Source organism: Eptesicus fuscus, chromosome 4, assembly GCF_027574615.1.
Source record: "Eptesicus fuscus isolate TK198812 chromosome 4, DD_ASM_mEF_20220401, whole genome shotgun sequence".
NCBI classification, from domain to species: Eukaryota; Metazoa; Chordata; class Mammalia; order Chiroptera; family Vespertilionidae; genus Eptesicus; species Eptesicus fuscus.
This window is the reverse complement of record NC_072476.1, coordinates 68,360,103-68,384,860: the sequence shown is the minus strand read 5'-3', so window position 1 is coordinate 68,384,860 and position 24,758 is coordinate 68,360,103. Positions and strand designations below refer to the sequence as shown.

Below are 24,758 nucleotides of genomic sequence, written 5' to 3'. Positions count from 1 at the left end.
AGACTCCAGCACTGCTGAAGAGTTTAGGACTCTTTCCTCCGGCACTAGTCAGTTGCCTACACGGCTCGTTATTGACAGTCAGCTGCTCAGAGAGAGGCTGATTGCTTGGGGATCGTCTTGCCTGTCCATGTCTGACTGACCCTCCTTGATTCCATTTATTCTTACCTGAGGCTATTTGTGGGGAAGAACAGAGCACCATAGGATTTTTCTGGGCTTTAGAAACCGCAATGATCACTGGTATCCCACAGAAAAAATGAAAACTTGGCTTCTAACCCAAGTTCTGCCAGTGAGCTCGGTGACTTTACAAAACTGGAGCCACAATAGAATCATCATCTGTGAGATGGAGGTGAAATCATCTATTAACTAACAGCCAGAGCACTTACCTTGGTCCAGGTGTCGTACAAGGACTTTACAAGCTTGATGTTTGATATTCCTCACAGTACTATTGCCAATAAGTTCCCGAGTAATAGGTACTATTATTGTCCATGCTCCAGATGAGAAAGTCAAGGCATGTAGAGCTTAGAAAACTTGTTAAGTTTATACAACTTATATGGTAATAGGGCTGGGATCTAAAACATCTTTAATGATGACATTTAACCTCCTCGTTCTTGGCCCTACTTCTTAAGGTAGCGAAAATCAAATAAGGAAATATATGCATAAGAACTTTGAAAACTTGTCAAGTGTTACTCAAAGTATCTTATCTTATATAATAAAAGCCTACTATGCTGAGTGTCTGGTCGTCTGGTCGTCCATTCAACCAATCAAATGTAATAGGCTAATGATATGCTAAGGCAGATCAACCACTCCCTATGACGTGCACTGACGACCAGGAAGTAGACGCTCTGACCGGTAGGTTAGCTTGCTGCTGGAGTCCAGCCGATCAGGACTGAGCAAGACTGGCCCGACACGCCCTGGAGCTCTCCCTGTCTGGCCAACCTCCTGCGTCCCTCCCTGGCCCCGATTGTGCACCAGTGGGGTCCCTTGGCCTGGCTTGCACCCTCTCACAATCCAGGACCCCTCAGGGGATGTTGGAGAGCCGGTTTTGGCCGATCCTGCAAGCCAGGCCAAGGGATCCCACTGGTGCATGAATTCGTGCACTGGGCCTCTAGTATGTTAGAAGACCTTCCTAACATACTAGTGGTAACTAGTGTAAAATAGTGTCCAGTTACCTGGCGGAGAGGACCAAAGAAGTTTTGGGTTTCACAATGCACACATTAATGTTTGGGTGGGACCTGACTTTTCTTCTTGGTCATCGCTTTAGAATTATACTCAGGGCAAGAACTGAGTGTGCAGCATCTGCTTCCTCCACGGGGATGAGGGAGGCTTCTCAGGATGTGAGGTGGTTGAGGACCAGCTGCTGAGACTGAGTGTCCCTAATTCCTGAGCATGGGGTGCTGGCTAAAAACTCATGTCCTCAAGAACCAGAAAGGGAGTTGCTGAAAGAAAAAACTTAAGCAAAGACATAACCATGTTAGGTCAAAAGCACAGATTTAAATAAGATGAACATGTTTTAGTGCTTGAAAACACAATGTTCAGGGAAAGGCAAATTGTTGGCAGACAGATTTCCAATGGAAGTCTTACTAAATAGTCAAAGCCCTACAAATAGAACATAATCCTAGTATCTGTCTATATTTTGAATTAGGCAATTATAGTCTGAAGAATTCAGAATCCATTTTAAACATGGGAGGGTAGGGAGTTTGAAAGAGTAAAATAAGCTCCTTTTTGAGTGACTCACTAGATTGCATTTCTCCTTTGTGTATCGTTTGCCGTGCAGTGCCTGGCACTTAATGGTTGCTCACCGAATGGTCGTTGAATTTGCTTTGTTGAAATCAGGTCTCATGTTCTTCTTTAAAAATTGACTTTCTGAGAGGAGAAGGGAGAGGGAGAGATGGAAACATAAATGATGAGAATCATCAATCTGCTGCCTCCTGCATGCCCCATACTGGGGATTGTGCAAGTGCCCTGACCAAGAATCCAACCGTGACCTCGTGTTTCATGGGTGGATGCTCAACCACTGAGCTACACTAGCAGGCCTCATGTTCTTTACTCTGCAGCGGAGTGTATTAACAGCTTTCACTAAAACCAGGACTGCTGGAGAAAACTCGAGTGTCAGAAGCATGGGGGCTGTTGAGCTTCTCCCTCAGGAGAGGAGGACAGAGATTAGGGCATCTCAGCATGGCTTTGCTTTAAGGTTTAGTTTGTTAGCTGTAGAGCCAGTTCATGGGCAACTAAGCTATTCTGATTCCTTGGAAGAATTAGAGAAATTTCTGTTGGAATAAGTGACCAGTCAAATTTACAAAGTACTACTCAAGGAATGCATTTTAGTTCTTTAAAATATTTTCATTAATTTGTAATAGATTATTAAAAATATTGCTGAAAACTTGCTTTACTGAGTAAATTAGCCTGTAAAGTATTTGTAAATGAGTGTATCTAAGGTGGCTAAGCTTATGATTTTAGGTAAGTAAAATATTTCTCTTAGCAATCTTATTTATAAAGTTTATTCTTAAATACCCCTCTCCCCCTTTCCATAACAGTATTAAAATAACTTTGCTCAATCACTGACATTTTTATATCTTGATAAGTAGAACCAAATTAATGAGATTATACATGTGTAGTATTTTTAAGCTTCTAATTGGGCATTTTATTGTTTTTACGGTTTTAAAATGTATATTGAGATGTTACAACTTCTATACATTATAATGTCATATAGCATTGGAATCCTTTGTGCATTTAAATTTTTTATATTTTTCACTTTCAATTATTTAGCTTTTTATCATTCATATTTTAACCTATTGAAATATAAATGAAATACACTAAATAGCACTTATTTGAAGTGTACAATTTGATCAGTTCTGACATATGTGTATACCTATGAAACCGTCACCACAATCAAGACAGCAAATGTCCACATCACCATTAGAAGTTTCCTTGTGCTTCTTTGTAACCATCACTCCTGCCCTCCCACCTCTCTAGGTAACCACTGATCTACTTTCTGTCATTACAGACTAGTTTGTGCTTTCTAGAATTTTATGTAAATACAATCATATAGTATACATTCTTTCCCTTTAGCTAAGGATTTTGATATTCTTCTATGTGGTGCATGTATCAAAGGTATGTTCCTTTTTATTGCTGAGTAGTATGTACGTCATATGCATATACCACAACTTTTTTATCCCTCCACCTCATGATGGAAATTTGTTTTTTTCTCCTCGGAGTAGAATAGCTGGAACACACAGTAGGTATATGTTTAGTTTTTCTTTTTTTAGTGTAAATCAAATTTTATTTATTTCTCCATGCAATAAACATTAATATTTCAAGAAAAACTATTTTAAATATAATGTTACATGCTGTTTAGTTTTTAAAGTAACTGCCAAACTGTTTTTTAAAGTGGTTGTACCAGTTTCCTTTCCACCATCATTGTATGAGAGTTCCAGTTACTTCACATCCTCACCAACACTTGGTATGGTCAGTATGGAATTGTAGAGAAAATATTTTTGTTTCTGCATGGCTAGTAATTTCTGAACACCTTTTACTGGGACTTGGGTTAAAAGATAAGCCTCGGGCTAGTAAGAGATTTTCCTCCTTAGAGGAATGTGTTTACAGGTCAAGTAATAATAAACTCAGGGCTGTGGAGACATTCCAGGGCTTGGAAACCTAGAGAGGCTTCTGATCTTCCCCTTGGAGACATATATTTACATTCCATGGTTTTGGACCTGCAGCCATTTGTCCCTTTTTTAAATTGATTTTTTTTTTTTTTTTTTTTTAGAGAGAAAGGAAAGGGTGGAGAGAGAGAAACATGGCTGTGAGAGCGAAACATTGATTGGCTGCCTCTTGCACGCTCCCTACCAGGGATCAAGCCCACAACCCAGGCATGCGCCCTGACCAGGAATCAAATGGCAGCCTGTCTTTGCATGGATGATGGACACACAACCTGCTGAGCCACACTGACCAGGGCAGCATTTGTCTTTTTTCCCCCTAAAATATATTTTATTGATTTTACAGAGAGGAGGGGAGAGGAATAGAGAGTTAGAAACCGATGAAAGAGAAACATCGATCAGCTGCCTTTTGCACGCCCCCTACTGGGGATCCAGCCTGCAACCAAGGTACATGGCCTTTGACCAGAACTGAACCTGGGACCCTTCAGTCTGAAGGCCAACGTTCTATCCACTGAGCCAAACTGGTCAGGGCCCATTTGTCTTTTTTGTGGTGAACTATTTGCTCCCATCCAAAGACTAATGAAACTCATCTGCTTACATTCTGTGGTAGATACCCAGGATTCTTCCCTTCTCCCCAAAGAAAATTTTTGGCACTAAGGAAGCAAATGTTTCTCTCCTCTCTTCGGAGGTGCTGAGGGACTGCTGCCTCTCTTCTATGTAAACTCCAAGATTCATAATGTCATGGGACAGGAACCAGGCCCAGAGCATGTTTGCCGCGGGCTGGCCAGTAATGTGGGGGTTCTTGATTTTGTGCAGGAAAGGTTTCACAATATGAGTCCAGGTGATTTTGAGAGTACATTCTATAAAGCTGGGACAGTGAAACAAGGGAGGTCTTAGGATAGAAGTAGCAACAGGCAGGGCTGCTTTGGCTCACTGAGAAGTCAGAGTAAAGGGGGCCTTGGAGACAGGTTCAGGGGGTTAGCCTGGGATGAGTGGCAGCTGCCCAGTGCTCCCCTGGTTGCAAGACGGTTAGAATTTAGGAGATGCATGCCTGAGAGGTAAGAAAGCTTGGGCATGATCCTGGGAGGGAGAGTATGCTGGGTCCTTCATCTTGAGGGTTTTAAAGCCTGAGAGTTTTGGGGAGGTCTTAGGGGAGGATCTCAATAGAATATTCATCAGCTTTATGCTGATGCACCAGAATGGGATTTACTCCCCTGACTTCATCGGTCCTTAGGTGTGCTTGGCACTAATGGCACTAATTGGATTGTTGTTATTTATCTCCCTGAGTAGGATGATTTAAACTATTTATCCTCTGGTTGGGGAGAAGTGCAAACCATTTACTCTTAAGTGTCCTTGTTTAGGGAAGATAGGATTTGGTTATTTACTAGATGACTGTAAACTGATCGGCTGTTTAACTGTCTGTCTCAGTTTCCCTATTCTGCTTGTCCTGGCTTACTAGCCTGTCTCAGTAATTCTGGTATTCCTCACCTGCATTACCAGTCTCAACATGTGCAGGGTGACATTTGGGCCTCAGCATGTGGTCAGGGGGAAGAACTGGGTTAAAAGGGAACCAATGTGGTTATTGCTATGAGTAAGTAAGAATTTGTCTCTGCTCTAGGAAATCTCAAGTTAACTTTCAGGAAAATGTGAATAAATATAGATATTAAAAACTGAAGAGTAGAAAACAAACAAACAAAAAACCCCTGAAGAGTAGATATTTTTAAAAAGTTTGAGTCATTCTTATTACTGCACCATGGTATCTTATAGTGGGGTTATTTTATATTTTCCTGATGACTAATGATGCTTAGCATCCTTTCATGTACTTACTGTCATTTGTATATCTTCCTTTGTGAAGTGCCTGTCTTTTGACTATTTTTAAGTTAGGTTTTGTCGATGTAACAAATGTCCAAACCTGTAAAGAATTTTGATGACAGTTTACTTGAGCCAAATTGATGACATAAGGCGGGGAACAAGATCTCAAATGCTCTACAGAATAACAGTTTTACAGCTTCTTTGAAGCATTTAAAATTGAGGGAAAGTAAGAAAAGTTCCAAGGAGGTGGGGAGAAAAAGCAAAGTGGTGATTAAATTACAGAATCCTATATAATAAAAGCCTAATATGCAAATTGTCTCCTCTGGTGGTTGTTCGACCAGGAGACCGGGAGTTTGACCACTTGCTTGCTATGACATGCATTGACCACCAGGGGGCAGCATGGAACATGGTGGGTGTTGGTGACGTGCTGTGACCTCTCTCCAGCTACCTGGAGGCGGGGGTGACGGGGGCAGAGGTGTGCTGTGAATGTGGGGTGTCTGCCGAGCTTGCTCTCACTCCCCCTGCTACCCTTCCCTGGGACACCAGGGCTCACATGCTGGGGAAGCCCCCGCGCTCAGGTGCTGGGCGCCATGAGGAGCCCACCCCACATCTGTGTGGCCTCTTCTGGGTGAGCCAGGCTGTAGCAGCCTGGACCACAGGGGCCAGTCATGCTCCCCATGGGTTTGCACAGGAGCAGGTCTGCAAGGCTGGCCAGGAGAGAGTGCGCTGCCCACCCGGCTTCTGTGTGGCACCTCTGGGCAACATAGAGGCCCATGTTGCGCCCCGGCTCACGTCTGGCCACGCTCACTGCATCTCTGCATGGGGACTTGGGCGCTGTGACTCAGGCGGAGGGGGGTGTGCAGGGGTCCGGGGTCCCAGGTGCTGCCCAGGGCCCAGAGGTCAGCTGGGACCTGCCCTTCCACATCAGATGCTTGTGCTTTGATCACCGGCCAGGCCTAGGGACAGCACCTGTGCACAAATTTCTTGCACCAGGCCTCTAGTCTATTTCTAATAAAAGCCTAGGTGGGATCTTGCCCTCGTGCCATCACAAGATGGCCACCCCCATGTTGTCATAAGATGGTTGACACAAGATGACCAGCGGGGGAGGGCAGTTGTGGGCAATCAGGACAGCAGCGGAGGGCAGTTGGGGGGGACCAGGCCTGCAGGGGAGGGCAGTTGGGGGCCATCAGGCTGGCAGGGGAGGGCAGTTAGGGGCAACCAGGCCAGCAGGGGAGGGCAGTTGGGGGTGACCAGGCCTGCAGGGGAGGGCAGTTAGGGGCGACCAGGTCAGCAGGGGAAGGCAGTTCAGGGTGACCAGGCATGCAGGGGAGGGCAGTTAGGAGCGACCAAGCTGGCAGGAGAGGGCAGTTAGAGGCAATCTGGCTGGCAGGGAGGGCAGTTGGAGGGGATTGGGATGGCTGGGGAGCAGTTAGGCGTCAGTTATGCCGCCAGGAGAGTGGTTAAGGGGTGATCAGGCTGGCAGGCAGAAGCGGTTAGGGGTAATCAGGCAGACAGGCAGGTGAGTGGTTAGGAGCCAGCAGTCCCAGGTTGTGAGAGGGATATCCGACTGCCGGTTTAGGCCCCATTCAGGGATGGGGCCTAAACCAGCAGTCGGACATCCCCTTAGGGGTTCCAGATTGGAGAGGGTGCAGGCTGGGCTGAGGGACACCCTCCCCACCCCCCATGCATGAAGTTTGTGCACTGGGCCTCTAGTATTTAATAAGACTATGTGTTCTCTTGAGGATGGTTACACTTATTTCAAAGTTGTATTAACCTAAATGCACAGAAAAAATGGACAGGGCTTACTTAAGGCAAAGATAAACCTTTTACTAACAAGTTATATGCCCAGGGCATGACTACCCACCTTGACCTGCCCAGTTAGGAATTTATGATCAGATTACCCTGTGAGGTTACTTCCCATAGAGCCCCTTTTTTAGTACACAGATTGTCTTATTATTATTGAGTTGTTAATGTTATTTATTGTATTCCGGATACAAATTCTTTATGCGTATGTGTTGTGAATATTTTCCCCCATTCTCTGGCTTGCTTTTTTTTTTTTTTTCTAATGATGTCTTTTGAACTGCAAAGTTTTTGAATGTAATAAACCACAATTATTGATTTTTTTATGGTTCATACTTTTGTGTTTTTTCAAGAAACCATTGTCTGTCCAATATTGCAAAAATGTTTTTCTATGTTTTTTCTACAAGTTTTTTTAGTTTTAGTTGTTACATTTAGGTCTATGATTTATTTTGAGGTGATTTTTTTAGTATATGTGAAGTATTATATTGTTTCTGTTTTCTTAGGTTGTCTCTGAAATTTGACAATGCTGAAAATTCCAAAGGTCTTGAGATAAGGTAGGTATGGATACCACTTTGGAGTTCTATAAGTTCAGCACGTCAGATTAGCTCCATATAATTTATTCATTCAACATGTAAGTACCAAGGGCCTGCTCTGTGCTAAGCAGTGACATGTGAAATGTCACAGCTACCTAATTATCCTGAAAAGCCAGTGGTGTTCTGTGATGGGATCTTATAGTCATGCTTTCTTTAGTTTTTAAAGCATCTGTAGTTTTCTCATTTAGGGACCTAAAGAACACATGAACATATGAATGTGAGAATGTGTAACCATTTTCACCTGGGCAAAGAATAAAATATATTTAAAACTCCAAGGGCTAAGGCTCTGGTTTGAAGTTACTTTCTATATGGTTCTTTACAGTGAATCACACATTATTTAATGATAATGAAAAAGTGTCTGTTAGCTGAATCCCCCAGTGGACAGTCGGCACAGGCCTACGTTTTTCTATGTTTATGTATGGAAGGATATATCTGCCAAAAGTGATTTATCTAAGCAGTTGGGAACTGTTCTAAGGAAGGGGAGAGGGCAGCAATTTTAAGGTATTGCATTTTTTTCTTATAAAAATACTAGAGGCTCGGTGCATGAAATTTGTGCATGGTTATGGTCCCTAGGCCTGGCCTGTGATCAGGGCCATCTTCCCCAGCTGCCAGCAGCCGGCCCCACCCCCCGTCGCCACCCACCTCCAGTTCCCCATTCCCCATGGGGTGATCGGTGCCTGACGGCCGGGGAAAGGGACCAAGAGGTGGTCAGTGCGCCTCATAGTGACTGGTCCATGGTTATTCTGGTCATTCTGCCGTTAGGGTGAATTTGCATATTACCCTTTTATTATACAGGATAATGTTTCCCTTTCTCTAAGACCAGGCTTTCAGTGGTGGTAGCGGCTGTGTCTTCAATATTACTTACAAAACCAGCAGAATTTCTTAGGGGCAATCTTCTCGGAGCTGTGTTCTATGAGCTACTCCTGGTCTGTGAAAATGTAAGATTCCTCAGAAGAGGCATTCTGTGGTCAAACATGGTTGAGAAAGACTGCACACCATGTGTGCCTCTTGGAAATTCACAGTATAAATTTGTGTGTATATATATATATAATTCTCACCCGAGGATATGTTTTTATTGATTTTAGAGAAAGAGTAAGGGAGAGAGAGAAACATCGATGTGAGAGAGAAACACCCATCAGTTGCTTCTCATATGCAACCTAGGTATATACCCTGACCGGGATTTGAACCCACACCTTTTTGGTGTATGAGACGATGCTCCAGTCAGCTGAGCCACCCAGCCAGGGCTAAATTTGTATATGTAGGTTCTGTGAAGACAAGCTCCTTAGGAAGATTGTTGTGCTTGGTGACTTTGATTCACCTAGTGTTTACCATCTTCAACCTTGGAAAGCTCTCTCCTCAGAACACTTGTCGGCATATAATGGAGCACCTATGTTTCACTGCCCATATTGAGGTAATGCATGCCACTACCTTTCAGAGAACTTTATGAGAAAAGTAGAATCTCACAACATAGCTGAACACATATATGTATCTGTTTGTTATAGAAATGAATATTTTATTCAAATCATACTACCCCCCCCCAAAAAAAAAATAGCTTTCTGACTGCTTTTTTCCTGATGATAAAGATATATGGCAGACACTGTCAGTACCCCATCCATCTCCCCTTGGGTGTTTCCATTTGAGAGCACTATCGCCCACCAGCTTTACTTTCAATTGCCAATCTTTCTTTGTCTGAAAGTTTACTCTGGCCAATCAGACTCACTGCCTCCCATCCCTACCCCAGAAACCCTCAGCCAGTGACTGACAGGTGTAGAAATATCCCAGCTCCCTCACCTTCTGGTGATAACTCACAAGCATGTGTTCCTCTTTGGAGCCCGACATCCCTATAGTCATTAGGCCCATTTGCCCACGGAGGAAACTCGCTTGATAATGTGTCCTTTTGGCTGCCTTCCATTCTTTTGTTATTTCTCTTCTCTCCATTCTACATGTTTTGAATGACTAAATTACCAAATTAATTTGGGATCACCTTCCAAAAATACTTCTTGTATTTATATTCTTATCTCAGGGTCTGCTTCTGTAGGAGCCCAAGCTAAGACAAGATAATAATACATGTCCATTGATAACAGAAAATTCAGAAAATATTGAGCTATAGAAAGAAGATGAAAGTCATCCATAATTCAACCACAATTTATAAGCACCATTAACATTTTGATCTCTGACTTTTCAGAATTTTTTTCTATGCAATCATGTATTTTTCTATGTATTTTTTATGTGAGAAAAATAATCATGGCAAATGTACACTATAATGTGTTTATGGCTGGAGAATATGCAATTCTACAATAGCTAAGAATTAGGGCTCTTGTCTTCAGATTGAATTCAATATCCAGCTTCAATACTTACTCTCTGAGTGAACTTGCACAAGTTATATATTTAACCCCTCTGTGTCTTAGATTCCTCATCTGTGAAATGAGGATAATAGTATTATCTATCTTTAGTGTTGTAGTGGAGATGAAATAAGATATATGTGAAAAACAGAGTGCTCAACACAAAGAGCCATTATTATTAATTTTTTTCATTACTATTAATTTTGATCATTATTTCTTGAGCTAATTCTATATTGATGTCCACTTAAGTTTTTCTCAATGTTTTTAGCAATAATAAAATCAAGTGTTAATTCCAAAAACAGAAAAAAGCCAAGATTTTTGTGTTTTTCCTTTTGTAGGAATTGTATTGCTACAATTTGCTTTCATTCCCACCCAGCAGGAAGCTCTTGATCATAACCATGCGAGACTTTCTCTTTGAGCCACTTCTTCTATCTGTCAAAAGAGGGCGAGATTGCACTGTTTATAGATGATGTTCTATGTCAGCAAATGTGAAAGTGCTTTGGGGGTAATATTGTTTTATATTCATTTTCAGATTCATTCTTACCAATTACAACAAGTTTTCCATGCAAAGCTGGTTTAGTTTGCACCGAGTTGAGATTATTTTTAATAATTCAATCCAAGCAACTTTTAATGCAACTGGCATATATGCTCCGTCAAGTTATTCCTACCACTGCCAGCTTGTCAGCAGCCAGCAGCGGTATGATGCCCTCTTGCTGCCCAGTGACATGAATGATATGTCAAGCCTGTGGGAGGTCACTTTCATTGATTTCCAGGTAATAAACTATTATACATGCTCCTGTGTGTTTGGTGCCAGAGAAACTCAGTATTTGTGTGTGGATATGTTTAAAATAGTATTTCTTTTTCTTTATCCTCTAAGTCTAAGGTGTGAAATGGAGTAGGATAGTCTTTCCTCTCCCTGCATACTCCCCATCCCTCTTGATTTTACATTCAGGTTTATCCATTCACTAACAGATTATCAGGGAGGAATGCCAGCAATCTAAGCCCCAGTGAGGCTGTGGCCCGAAGCCCAGTCACTGACACTTCCTGGAGTGAGAAACCCTTCTAGGGAGAGGAATTATCGGACAATTATTTTATTTCCTTCAGGGAGTGGAGCAGTGATCCTATCAGGGCAGATAAGAAGTATATCTGTAGCGTGAGTGACAGCTTTGGCAGTTAGCGTAGGAAGGGAGCTGTCAGCCAGGGAGTCAAAAATATCTCAGAGATCCTCTTGAAAGTATTTGGGGAAAGGCATGGGGGCATAAGAGGTTCCTTTTCACCACCAGGATCTCAGGCTCAGAGACATCTGTCAAGTTCTTTGTCCTGTTTACCTGTGAAAAGAGCTTTAACTTGTTCGTGCAACTCACTGAAATAGCAGGCAGGGTTGTCCCTTTTATGGGCATTTTCCAATCTTTCACATATATATTTACCCCCTCACCCCCGCTTGGGCAGGTGTGGTGTTGATGAGAGGCGATTTGGCATAGGTAAGGAGCTTGCATTTTGGAGCCTGACAGTCCTGGTTTCCAATTACTTCTCAGCCACCTGGGCAAGTTACCTCACCTTCTCAATTTCAGATCTGTCTTTATGGATGTAAAGAATTCATGGCCTTATATATGTTGCAACACCAGGACCATGTCAGGCGTGGATTAACCATACTACTTATGAGTCGCATCTGGTGTCAGCCTGTTGCAGTTATTTTTCCAATGAGGTGACTGTAGTACTGATTTACATCATTTTTCAAAATGAGATAACTGGTAAATGGTAGAGACAGAATTTGAATTCTGGACTGTTTGGCTTAAAGACACTTTAATACATATTAAACATATATTTAATCTATTTTATACATATATATATACATACATACACATATATATATATTTATATTTTTATATATATATATATATATATTTTTAGAGGCCTAGTGCACGAAATTTGTGCACTCGATGTGGGGGGCGGTTGTCCCTCAGCCCAGCCTGAGCCCTCTCACAGTCTGGGAGCCCTCGGGGGATGTCCAACTGATGGCTTAGACCTGCTCTCCATGGGGAGTGGGCCTAAGCCATTAGTCGGACATCCTTAGTGCTGCTGGAGAGGCAGGAGAGGCTCCCACCACCGCCTCTTAGCTCACCAGCCTTGAGCCCAGCTTCTGGCTGAGCAGTGCTCCCCCTGTGGGAGCACACTGACCACCAAGGGACAGCTCCTGCATTGAGCGTCTGCTCCCTGGTCGTCAATGCACGCCATAGCAACCAGTTGTTCCACCATTCGGTCATATACTATCTAATAAAAGAGTAATATGCAAATTGACCATCATTCCAAGACACAAGATGGCCGCCCCCATGTGGTCAAAGATGGCTGCCCCCATGTGGACACAAGATGGTTGCTACAAGATGGCCTGCAGGGGAGGGCATTTGTGGGCAGTTAGGGGTGACCAGGCCAGCAGAAGAGGGCAGTTGGGGGTGACCAGGCTGGCAGAAGAGGGCAGTTGGGGGAGACCAGGCCAGCAAGGGAGGGCAGTTGGGTGGGGACCAGGACTGCAGGGGAGGTCAGTTGGGCGGGACCAGGCTAGCAGGGGAGGGCAGTTGGGGCAGGACCAGGCCTGCATGGGAGGACAGTTGGGGGGGACCAGGCCTGCAGGGGAGGGCAGTTTTGGGGGACCAGGCTAGCAGGGGAGGGCAGTTTGGGGGGAACCAGGCCTGCAGGGGAGGGTAGTTGGGGGAGACCAGGCCTGCAGGGGAGGACAGTTGGGGGGAATCAGGACTGCAGGGGAGGACATTTGGGGAGGACCAGGCCTGCAGGGGAGGGCAGTTGGGGGCAACCAGGCCTGCAGGGGGGAGGACAGTTAGGGGCGACTAGACTGGCAGGGGAGGGCAGTTAGGCGTGACCAGGCTGGCAGGGGAGGGTATTTAGGGGCAATCAGGCCGGCCGGGGAGCAGTTAGGTGTCGATCAGGCTGGCAGGGGAGTGGTTAGGGGGTGATCAGGCTGGCAGGCAGAAGTGGTTAGGGGCAATCAGGCAGAGGCAGGTGAGCAGTTGGGAGCCAGCAGTCCTGCACTGAGATCGGCCTAAACGGGCAGTCAGGACATCCCTCGAGGGGTCCCAGATTATTGGAGAGGGTGCAGGCTGGGCTGAGATACACCCCCCACCCTGTGCATGAATTTCGTGCACCGGGCCTCTAATATATATATCTTGCCCCTTTAAAAGAGAAGCAGGCAGAAAGGGCAATGAGGCAGTAATAATGAAATCAAGGAATAACTCACACACAGTTTCATCTAATTAGAACAGAGGAAGTGACTGATGTTTACAAAAATATATTTTTATTGATTTCAGAGAGGAAGGGAGATTGAGAGAGAGATAGAAACATTAATGATGAGAGAAAATCATTGATTGGCTGCCTCCTATATGCCCACACTGGGGATTGAGTCCACAACCCGGGCATGTGCCCTGACTGGATATCAAATCGAACCATGACCTCCTGGTTCATAAGTCGATACTCAACCACTGAGCCACACCAACTGGGAAGAAGTGACTGATTTATGCCTCCACCTTCTTCCAGAAATAACTTAAGGTGACTCATACACATACTATAATAAAAATAACTTTGCAAAATAGGGAAAGACATGAAGGTTAAGAAAACCAAAGGAAGAAAAGATCAGTTAGATCTGGTGAGGCTGGTACATAAAACCACAAGACCATCTGTGTACCCTGGCTGGAGGTGGCTCAGTCATTTGGCTCTGAAGTTTTGGCCAGAGTAAGAAAGACTCATCCAGTTACATGCTCGTGGGGTCCATGAGACTACTGAAAATGTGTGTGTGAGGAGTACGTCCATCCCTGGTGCTGTGCAATAGGTGCCAACATTTTGGACAGCAGCCTTAGTGTGGACACAGCAATCTCCCGTCCAGAAAATGGATGGAGAACATATATTTCAGGCAGTCTCTGTAGATACTTTTCGATTCAACAAAGTCTTGTTAAGAATGACATGGCAGTCAGTGTGAGGACATTCTCTTTGGCTAGAGTTGCAGCATCAATGAGTCCATCATTTGTAATTGAGGAGCTTGACTCTTCAGGCCCTGAGCTGGAGACTGGGCCACTTTACCTCTTCATAGAGGGGGCAGGCCAAGGGTCGCAGAAGCCGGACCAAAACTCTCCTTCAGAAGCTGTTTTGAATTCAGTCTAGAACACAGACAATTGGATGAGCAAGGCCCCTAAGGTCTGTGGCATGATGAGTGGCTACAAGCACTTTAGCTTGTAAAATGCTACTGTGCCCACTTACATCATAAAAATGAATTCTCAGTAAAGCACTCATGGATAATTCAATTTCCTGACGTACTTCTTTAAAATTAACTAGGTGACTGAGTGAAGTGACACAGTGTAGCGTTACATTCGAAAAGCCAGCTACATGTGGGGCTGCCTTCCACAAAAGATTGCTCCCTTCAGAGTAGTTACTCTGCAGCCTTGTTTCTTTCATTGTGATAGTATTTGGATGTCAAGGCCAGTTGTTGATTTGAGCTCTCCTTGTTCCAACTAATTAAACCACTTCATTGTGCATATGGGAAAGCTTTCCTTTCTATTCTCTGGGTAGGATGCAAGGAAGGACTGCTATACAGCTCTTCCAGAAACAGTACCAAGTCGGTAGGGCACAACAAATAAAGAGGGAGAGGGAGAAGAGACAGACCACACCAGGAGTTATAGGGTAGTGACTCTGAAGCCAGACTGCCTCGGTTTGAATTATAGCTTTACTATACTTAATGCTGTGTGACTCTGGGCAAGTTACTTAACTTTTCTGTGCCTCAGTTTCCTCATCCATAAAATAGGACTAGAATAATAATGTACTCACAAGCTCCTGTAAATATTGAGTTAAGGCAGCATTAAACCTTCAATAACTGTTAGCTTTTATTATTTTCTACTAGCGTTCCTGTTGCAGGAAAAATTCTGCAATAGGGTTTCCTGCTGCACTCTACCCCGCCCCGCCTTCTCTGCCAGCCCCCCTGCTTTTCTTCCTTCTCTGCCAGCCCGGCTGCTCTCCTTCCTTCTCCCCTGCCCTGCCTTCTCCGTCAGCCTGCCTGCTTTTCTCCCTTTTCTGCCAGCCCGCCTGCTCTCCTTCCTTTGCCCCCGGCCCCGCCTCTGCTCCTCCCTTCTCCTCCCCCCGGCTTGCTTGCTTCTCCACAGCTTTGCTCCCTTCTGCAGCTCTTGGCTTCTTTCTACACTGTCTTGATATGCAAATTAGCCGCCATCTTTGTTGGGGGTAATTTGCATACTCGTCCTGATTGGTTGATGGGCGTGGCTTGGCTGGTGGGCGTGGCTTGTGCATAGCGAAGGTGCGGTCAATTTGCATATTTGTCTATTATTAGGTAGGATGTTTTACATCATTGGGAATCATGTTCCCTTAAAAGAGTCTTCCTGTCTAATTTCTGTCAACAGAATCAAAGGTAGACGAACTAAGTCTTAAAATTCTTTGGGAAATTTATACTAAAACATAAAATTTTGAGTGTGTTTGAATTTTAGAGACACTACAGCAGTTGTGGTTTTAGGTGAATGAGAACATGTCTAATAGTCTGATTAAAAGAAGTTTTATTTTAGATCCTTGGAATAAAGGTTTTATTTCAGAGCCTTGAATTTCATGAGCTTCTTATTTATGGCAGTCATACATCCTAGAGGAGTTTCTGGGTCAGTCTTGATTTAAAAGTCAGTTTCACTGCCCTGTAAGCACACTCACACTTGTTAGATCATGGGCTTAAGTTATTTCATAAATATGGCACAGTATCTTAAATTTGGCTAATGAAGGGCTACAGAACCCCAGCCTGACTGGGAAATATATCTTAGGAGAAAATTTGTCATTTCAGCTCTTCTCTTTCTTTTTCTTTTCTTTTTTTCAATGTATTTTTATTGATTTCAGAGAGGAAGGGAGGGAGATAGAGACAGAAACATCAATGATGAGAGAGAATCATTGATCAGCTGCCTCCTACACGACCCCTACTGGGGATCGAGCCCGCAATCCGGGCTTGTGCCCTTGACCAGAATCGAACCCGGAAACTTTCAGTCCACAGGCTGATGCTCTATCCATTGAGCCAAACCAGCTGGGGTGTCTTCTCTTTCTCCTGACAGATCCAAGGCTTTACCATCAATGGGGCACAGTTTGCCAAGGCCCGAGACTGTGCCTCTTCCTTCTCACCAGCTATTCTGATTGGCCTGGCCATGTCCTTGATCCTGCTGCTGGTTCTGGCCTACACCCTACACATGCTCATCTACCTGCGGCATCTGGACAGGCACTACGATTTCATCACGTCTCCAGCCCACTTCCCCCAGCTGAAAGCTCGAGATGCAGCGGAAGAGAAGGAGCTGCTGAGGAGCCAGGGAGTTGAAAGCTATGAACTGAGAACCCAACAGATCTGCAAAATGTACGTGTAGTAGCTCAGGCATTCTCTCCTACGAAGTCCACAGTGGGGTTAGAAAGGAGTTGTTTGTATTCTGTGTTGTTGGACTTTTGATGCATGGTTTTCACCAAGTGGCTTGATTTTTAAAAAAGGAAATACATGTAAAAAATACGTAAGTATCCATTCACCTACTGAGGTAGACTTGGGGCAATGAAAAGGAATTGCCAGGAATCCCACAAAGATAAATATGATGGTTCATTGCCCCAAAGCTACCTTGAAGGCAAGCTACCTTGAAGTTAGGGAGATGAAAAAAACACAAAAAACACACCAATGCAATATAAAGAAGGGAAAACACTTGTTCCTTCTTGCCTGTGCCAGTTTGGATGTAATAAGTGTAGAAATAATAAATCCAAGGTTATCTGGAAGATCTGAATTTAAAATACTTTGTAACATAGTTTGCATTTTTCATAAATTATGTCACAATTTTGTTTTAAAAACGAATCTTTTTTTCTCATTCATAGAACTGTTTAGGGGGACTCCTGTCAGTATAGTAGAACACTTTATTCAAGGGTTTTCTTTCTTTTTTATTTTTTTAAAAAGAAACTGAACTTTAAAAAATATATGTATTTTTATTGATTTCAGAGAGGAAGGGAGAGGGAAAGAGAAACATCAGTGATAAGAGAGAATCATTGATCAGCTGCCTCCTGCATGCCCCCTACTGGGGATCAAGCGCACACACAACTTGGGCATGTGCCCTGAGCAGGAATCAAACCATGATCTCCTGGTTCATAGGTCGATTCTCAGCCACTGAGTCACACCAGCTGGGCTCAAGGGTTTTCTTGTCATTTATTTTCAATTCAGAGGAAGCCCAGTTCAATCTGTGAAGTAGGGGTAGTAATCATGGTAGCATTTTTACCTTTTCTATCTGGTTTTGATGTGAAGGTTCACCCTACTTGTCTGATTTAGACCTCCATTAGCTCCCCTAGGTGCCACTTGAAACAAACAACTGAGCTAAGTAAGAACATTGTGTTTGCTATGCAAACACAGCTTCAAGGCAAATCCCCTGAACCCACTTCCAATGAGATAGTATCCCCTAAACTCTTCTTTAATAGGAAATCTGTTGCCACCACTAATCTTCTGTCTCCCATTTTCTTCCACATGGATTTCCCCATAATCTTTTTCAGATCTTAGCAGATACTGGAGACTGGCTCACTCTGCATCTTCACCAAAACCTCTCTAATATGCCTTCTGTGTTAAAGAGATCTTAAGTATAAAAGGTATATTGCATTTCCCTAATGAGGTTTTTGTACATGACCTTGGTACAACTGATACCTTTCCACAAAACTTAGAATGCAGATAGGAACAACATGGGTTCGGGCGGGGGAGCGGGGGAGGAAGTGGGTTGGGGGACGGGGAGGTGTCAGGCACAGGGAAATTGGATCTTCCAGGCAGTTGTGTGGATGTGTAATCTAGTCTCAAGTAGCAAATGACAATGACTATGGGATTTCTGATAGAACAGTCTCATGTTGGACTTTTTTTCTGGTTGCATTCTTGGTTATGAATATAGGTTTGGTTTCAGCTCTCTCAGAATTCTGTAAGCTCCTAAAACTGTGTGGTGAATTCCTTTCTGTTTTAATACCTGTAGTAGATTGTGTAGTCTTGATTTATGTACTTATTAGTACAAAAGATGATTGTAGGGAACAGACCTTCAAGAAAATGGGAATCTAGGATTATCTGACTCTGTTCGACTTAAACCCAGTGAGGATTATGTTAGCATTAGAGAATAGAAAATTGATAGCCAATGCCATTCCTTAATGAAATAGATTTGCTCCGTGGTCACCTTGATGGTCCAGTGGTGGTACAGATAGCTGCTGTGTTAGGCTATAGGTCCATGAAGAGTAAACATCATTTACTATTCAAACAGGGGGTCACTTTTGAAAGTGAAAGGGAGTGTCAACAATTGCAAGATAAGATACATAAACAGGATGGTGCCACACAAATTGGGATATAGAGTCACCCCAGGTATGGGTGATACCCTGAGGGAAGGCTGGCTCTTTCTATCTGGGCTGAAAGGCTTACAGAAAGAAAATAATAGCTCAGGATTTTAAATTTGCAGCTCAAGGCATGGTGAAAAATCTAGGGAGTTTCTGTGACTGATTTACAAGGACCTCTTATCTCTTGTCAAGGGGCTGACAGTTGAAAATAAGACCGAGGTCTGATCCTGCAAATTGGTAAACTGCATTGCAGGTAGAATTCATAGCTTTCCAGGGCTCTTATATGAACACGAGAGCATTGATTACAAAAGAGAGAAACCTTGAAATAGGGATGGTAACTTTGGGGAGAATTTAGATGACTTTAAGGAGGCTTAACCTCCAAACTCCACTGAGGTTTTCTTGCAGGCAGAAGTAACCCCGGAGAGAAGAGTCTATTCCCGCCTTGCTTGAAAACTCTGTGAAGGGCCTCACCAGAGGTAGTTACTTGGTTAGTGTGTGCCATTTTTCTTCAATGCCTCTAGGCAAGTAGAGTCATGTTCTAGCACATCCCAAGGAACCAATTGCAAAGTCAAATCCGAGAAAATAAAATTGCAAGGGTTTGCTAATTTATGCAGCAAAAGACTTGGGGGAATATATGTGGGAATGGATTCGAAAGGTGCAAACTCAGAGAGTGAGGTGTATAATTTTAGATTGGGCTGACTTTTTTTGAGATCGTTTTTCTTACTAGATTTTGGAATAAATGTGCTGATTTGAACAACTGGGGATACTTTTAACAATTTTTTTCAGTTAGTTGATTAAAATTTGGACCCAACAGTGGCATACACTAAATGAAGTTGATGCCAGAAATCCCTTGTCATGATATAGAGAAATAAAAGAAATTTAATAACTTAGCAAATTGGGATGTAGGGATAAATTTATCATGCTCTCCCCTACATAATTATTTTCCTCTGTGAAGGCCCAGAAGACATTCCTTTTGTCATTGCACCGTGAAATACATTGGGAACATAGTATCGGCATTTTTGAAGCACTGTAGTGGTTGCCTCTGTGAGCTATAGGGGAAGGTAGGAGATACTATCCTTGAAGTGGAATTCTTAGTCTCAGTGGGGATGCTAGGATTCTGGAATGGCAGAGGTCAAGTAGCAGCCAGCAACCTTAAAGGGCTGAAGGGCAGGAGTGTTAATCAGATTAGATTATGTTTATTAATGGTAAAATAATTTATGAAAAATCCACTGAAGTGCTCCTCCTCCTCTTCCTTCTCCTCCTCCTCCTTCTCCTTTCTCCTCCTTACTCCCTTCTTCCTTCTTCCTTCTTCTTCATTCTCCTCTTTCTTCCTCCCCCCTCCTCCTTCTCCTTCTCCTCCTGCTCCTTATTCTTCTTCATTATCACCATCATCTAATTCTGGTTTAAAAAAACCTTATGGAGCCATCATAGTGTCTTCCTAGAGCTGAGACTGCTTGTAACTCAAACTCCTTGAATGAAATAGAGACCTCTTAAAAAAAGGGTTTATGGTCTTCATATCTAATGTTGAGCAATCTCATAAACAGTTTTATACTTGTCAATTGGTTTCTATATTTTTACAGTACTTATTGTGCGTTCTGATCTTCGGTAAAGAATTTACACTGTTTCCATGGATACCTTTATTATCAACCCAACAGATATGTGATTATTGCCCTGAAATTGTTATTACAGGAGAATAGCCTAAGAGATATTTGTCTTCCTGGGATATCTGGAACAATATGGCAAAGAAAGTGATGTTTGATATGAGTAGGAGTTGACCAAGTAGGTAATATGGAGAAGGACAAACATAGCAAAAGGAAACATATATGTAAATACTGGACTTTACCATGTGCAGAGAACTATGCAATACATGTATGTGGGTAGGCACATATAATCTATTTAGAGGAATGAAGAGAGGGAACAGATGATTCCAATTCTGTTTAGCACTCAACTAAAGAATTAGAATCTTGACTGTAGGTAATGGTGAGGCCCCCAAGAGAATTTTAAGCAAGATAAATTACATGGTGTGTAAGTGTGTATAGAATAAGACAGAAATGCCAATCAGGATATTATTGCAACAGTTGGGACAAAAAATGATGGGACCTAAACTAAGACAATGGGGTGGGAAGAAAGAGCTACAAGAGGTGTGTAGGAGGTTGGTTCAATAAGACTTGGCAAACATTGGCAAAACACAAATGACTGGTAGGTATCTTATGTGGGGTGCTGGGTGGATGGTGATGCCAGTCTCTATAATCAGGGAGAAAGGGATGAGAGGAATGGGAGTTGGGAGATTCCTGTAGGCAGGTCCTATAGTAGAGGTCCAAGTATGGACCATATGTGTATAGAAAGGTCTTGACTAGAAAATTGGAAATGTAGCAGAAGCTGTCACCCACATACCTTTACCATTTCAGTGTATCCTGGTGGCCCTTTTTCCATTGCCAATAACTGCCCTCAGAGCAGCTCAACCTGTGTTCATGGAAGGTTAGAAGCACTGAAGAATTAATGCCCCCCCTGGGAGTAGTCTTCATCCAGTGACTCTTAGAAGTTGTGTATAAATACTCCAGTCATTTCCCCCTTGACTGAGATCATTCTGGAGTGTCTTTTACACCATTTCCTGGAGTTCCCAGCAAGACTAAGCTTTTGCCCATTGTGATATCTTGCTTGATAATGTTCACTTTATTGATTCCCTTCTCTGCCCTGTTTTACTTCCCTGCTTTCCCAATGATATTTCCTGGTGTCACCTCCAAAATAAAGGAGTTGTATGCAAATTATTTTCTCAGGAGCTCAAATTAAGTCAAGCACTGTTGTCTTCATGTCTGATGTAAAACTTGAAGTCTACATAGAAGGCAACTTGGAGGGGAAGATGGATGTAAAGTGGGGGAGAGTAAGGATGAGCTAGAATTCATAAAGAGGAGTTGGGACCATGAGAAATAACTGGGACCTGTATCAGTGTTCACTGCCTTCAACCTTGATAAAGTAGTGCTCTTTGTAACAAAGCTGAATAGATGGCCCAGGAATTGAAGATGTTGAAGGAGGATCCGGGAGAAGATATGGCAGCTGTAGGCCTGGGTGTTGCTAGGTGCCAGGAAGATGAGTCAGCAGATAATGATAATGTGCTTGAGCTACAAATGCACCTGACTCTACCTTTTTTTTTAAAAAAACAAAACTTTATTGTTGAGTTTATTACAGATGTCCCTCTTCCCCCCACCCCATAGCTTCCTTCCACCCAGTTCCCACCCTGCCCCAGGCCCTTGCCACCCTATTATCTGTGTCCATAGGTAATGCATACATGCATATAAGATCTTTGATCTCTTCCCGCCCCCTTATCCCCCCCCACACACCCCTTCCTTCTGAGCATCATCAGTCTGTTCCATTTCCATGCCCCTGATTCTATTCAATTCACCAGTTTATTCTGTTCATCAGATTTTTTATTCATTTGATTTTTAGATTCAATTGTTGATAGATGTGTATTTGTTGCCACTTTGTTGTTCATATTTTTATCTTTTTCTTCTTCTTCCTCTTCTTAAAGAATACCCTTCAGCTGGTTTGGTGGTGATGAACTCCTTTAGCTTTTTCTTGTCTGTGAAGGTCAAGAAAGCTCTTTAACTGACCTTCAATTCTAAATGATAGTTTTGCTGGGTAGAGTAATCTTGATTGTAGGTTTTTGCTAGTCATCACTTTGAATATTTCTTGCCACTCCTTTCTGGCCTGCATAGTTTCTGTTGAGAAATCAGCTGACAGTAGTATGGGCACTCCCTTGTAGGCAACTAACTGTTTTTCTCTTGCTGCTTTTAATATTCTCTCTTTGTCTTTTGCCCTTGGCATTTTAAGTATGATGTGTCTTGGTGTGGTCCTCTTTGGGTTCCTCTTGTTTGGGGTTCTCTTACAAGTGCTTCCTGGACTTGTAAGTCTATTTCTTTCACCAGGTAGGAGAAGTTTTCTGTCATTATTCCTTCAAATAGATTTTCAATATCTTGCTCTCTTCTGGCACCCCCTTAATTAGGATGTTGATATGATTGAAGCTGTCCCAGAGGCTCCTTACACTATCTTCATATTTTTGGATTCTTTTTTCTTTTTGCTCTTCTGGTTGGGTGTTTTTTGCTTCTTCATATTTCAAATCGTTGATTTGATTCTCAGGATTCTCTAGTCTACTGTTAAATCCCTGTATAATATTATTTATTTCAGTCAGTGTATGCTTAATTTCTGATTGGTCCTTTTCCTTTTTTTTTTTTTTTGGCATTCTCACTAAGATCCTTGAAAGTCTCACTAAGTCCCTTGGATGTTTCTAGAAGATTCTTGAGTAACCTTATAACTGTGGTTTTGAATTCTATATCCAGTAGTTTGCTTTCTCCCATTTCTTTCATTTGTGACATGTTTCTTTGTTTTCGCATTTTGGCTGCTTCCCTGTGCTTGTTTCTATGTATTGGGTAGAACTGCTAAGTCTCCTTGAGTTGATAGAGTAGACTTGTGTAGTAGGTGTCCTATAGGGCCCAATGGCTCAGCCTTCGCAATCACCTGAGGTGGACACTCTAGGTGCACCCCTTTGTGGGCTGTGTGCACAGTCTTTTTAAAAAATATATATTTTTATTGATTTCAGAGAGGAAGGGAGATGGCGAGAGAGAGAGATAGAAACATCAATGATGAGAGGAAATCATTGATTGGCTGCCTCCTGCATGCCCCCCACTGGGATCGTGCCCACAACTCAGGCATGTGCCCTTGACTGGAATCGAACCTGAGACCCTTCCAATAAGCCAAACCAGCTAGGGCTGTGTGCACAGTTTTGTTGTAGTTGAGCCTTGATTGCTGTCGGTTGTCACCTGGAGGATTTGACCTCTAGGCCAATTGGCTGTGGGTACCAGCTGCCACTAAAGTGGAGAGCTACTGTGTAGGAGACACCCTTATGGAGCAGGACTTGCTTCAGTGGGGCTTTGGTGCTCACTGAGTCGGCCCCTTGAGTGTGTTGCTTATGGATGTGTAGAGTTGTAATCTGGTATGGTCTGACACTGACCACCAGGTATGCTGGCTCTTGGGTCTCCAGGGAGGTGCAAAGTCAGCCACTGCCTGGGGTCACCCAGCAGGAGCTACGGAGAGATCTGCAGATTCCTCCTCTTTGTATCAGGTTTGGAAGTGCCCAGAGGAGGCCCAGCTGTGAAGCAAGGCAGGCTGGTGCCGGGTCTTGGGCCTTTTATTGATAGGTTTGGGGTTCCCTGACCCAGCTGCAGCTTGTTTGATTTTAGCCTGAGCATGGACAGGCCTTTCATATGCAAAAGCTGCTGTGCACAGCTTGGGTGGGTTATAAATTGGGTAGGGTGGGGTCTCAGGGAATCACCAGGGCTGAGCAAACAGAAATGGCTGCCAGTCAGTCAGCCCTGCGACCCGGGAGTTCCCAGAACAGTGACCTCTGCGAGCACCTCCATCTGGAAGAAAGAGTTCCTGTCCCGATGCCAGACAGTCATTTCTCCTCGTATGGGTCTGGGTCCCCCAGAGCCTTGCCCAGCACTGGAGCTCAGAAGAAGTGGGAGTTTGTAAGTTCAGTTCCTGTTGCCGGCCTTTTAAGAGGAGTAGCTGGGTGTCCAGCAGTCTGTGTGTCACTGAGCCCCAATTTCCGCTGGTTTTTACAGCCTGTAGTTCTTACTGCCGGTGGGGCTTCTTTTCCCAGCTCTGGGACCCTGGGCTGGGGGTCTGGTGTGAGGCTGGGACCTCTTGCTCCTCTGGGCGGCCTCCGTGGAGATGATCTCTCTCCCGATTAAAAAAGCAGCACACCTGGGTGCCTGACCTGCCTGTGCTGCGCCTCTGCACCTCCTACCAGTCTCTGTGTGCTTTCTTCTTTGCTTCTTTAGTTGTGGGATTTCCATTCAGCCAGCTTTCCAGCAGTTCTGGATGGTGGTGGTTCTGTATTTTAGTTGTAATTTTGATGTGGTGGTGGGAGGCAGCAGTACAGGCGTTTGCCATCTTGGTTCTCCACTCTGACTCTACCTTTTGAAGGTTAAAAACGAGATGGCTGCTGCTTTACTTCCACCTAAATCTCATGCAGATAGGTTTCTTAAACATGGTGCACCTTAACCGGAAACATACAGGGAAGTGAATCAGCCCATCTTTTGGACATATTCCAAAGTCACCATAGCCTACTCATTGTCAACTTGGCACCCTGAAAAACTATACTATTTTAAAAACAAACATTATAACAAAGTTATACTTCT

At 43.5% G+C, this 24,758-nt stretch overlaps 1 protein-coding gene across 1 annotated transcript in view; it reads left to right on the top strand.

Annotated features, from left to right (window-relative positions):
• The window catches only part of LOC103305357 (V-type proton ATPase subunit S1-like protein), a 29,261-nt gene extending 12,635 nt beyond the window's left edge, over nt 1–16,626 (top strand). Inside the window, exons 5-7 of the mRNA XM_054714340.1 lie at nt 7,772–7,822; nt 10,736–10,976; nt 16,299–16,626. Coding sequence (XP_054570315.1) covers nt 7,772–7,822; nt 10,736–10,976; nt 16,299–16,601 — 595 coding nt within the window. The 3' untranslated portion in view covers nt 16,602–16,626. The remainder of the gene's footprint in view (nt 1–7,771; nt 7,823–10,735; nt 10,977–16,298) is intronic.
• The last annotated feature ends 8,132 nt before the right edge of the window (nt 16,627–24,758 follow it).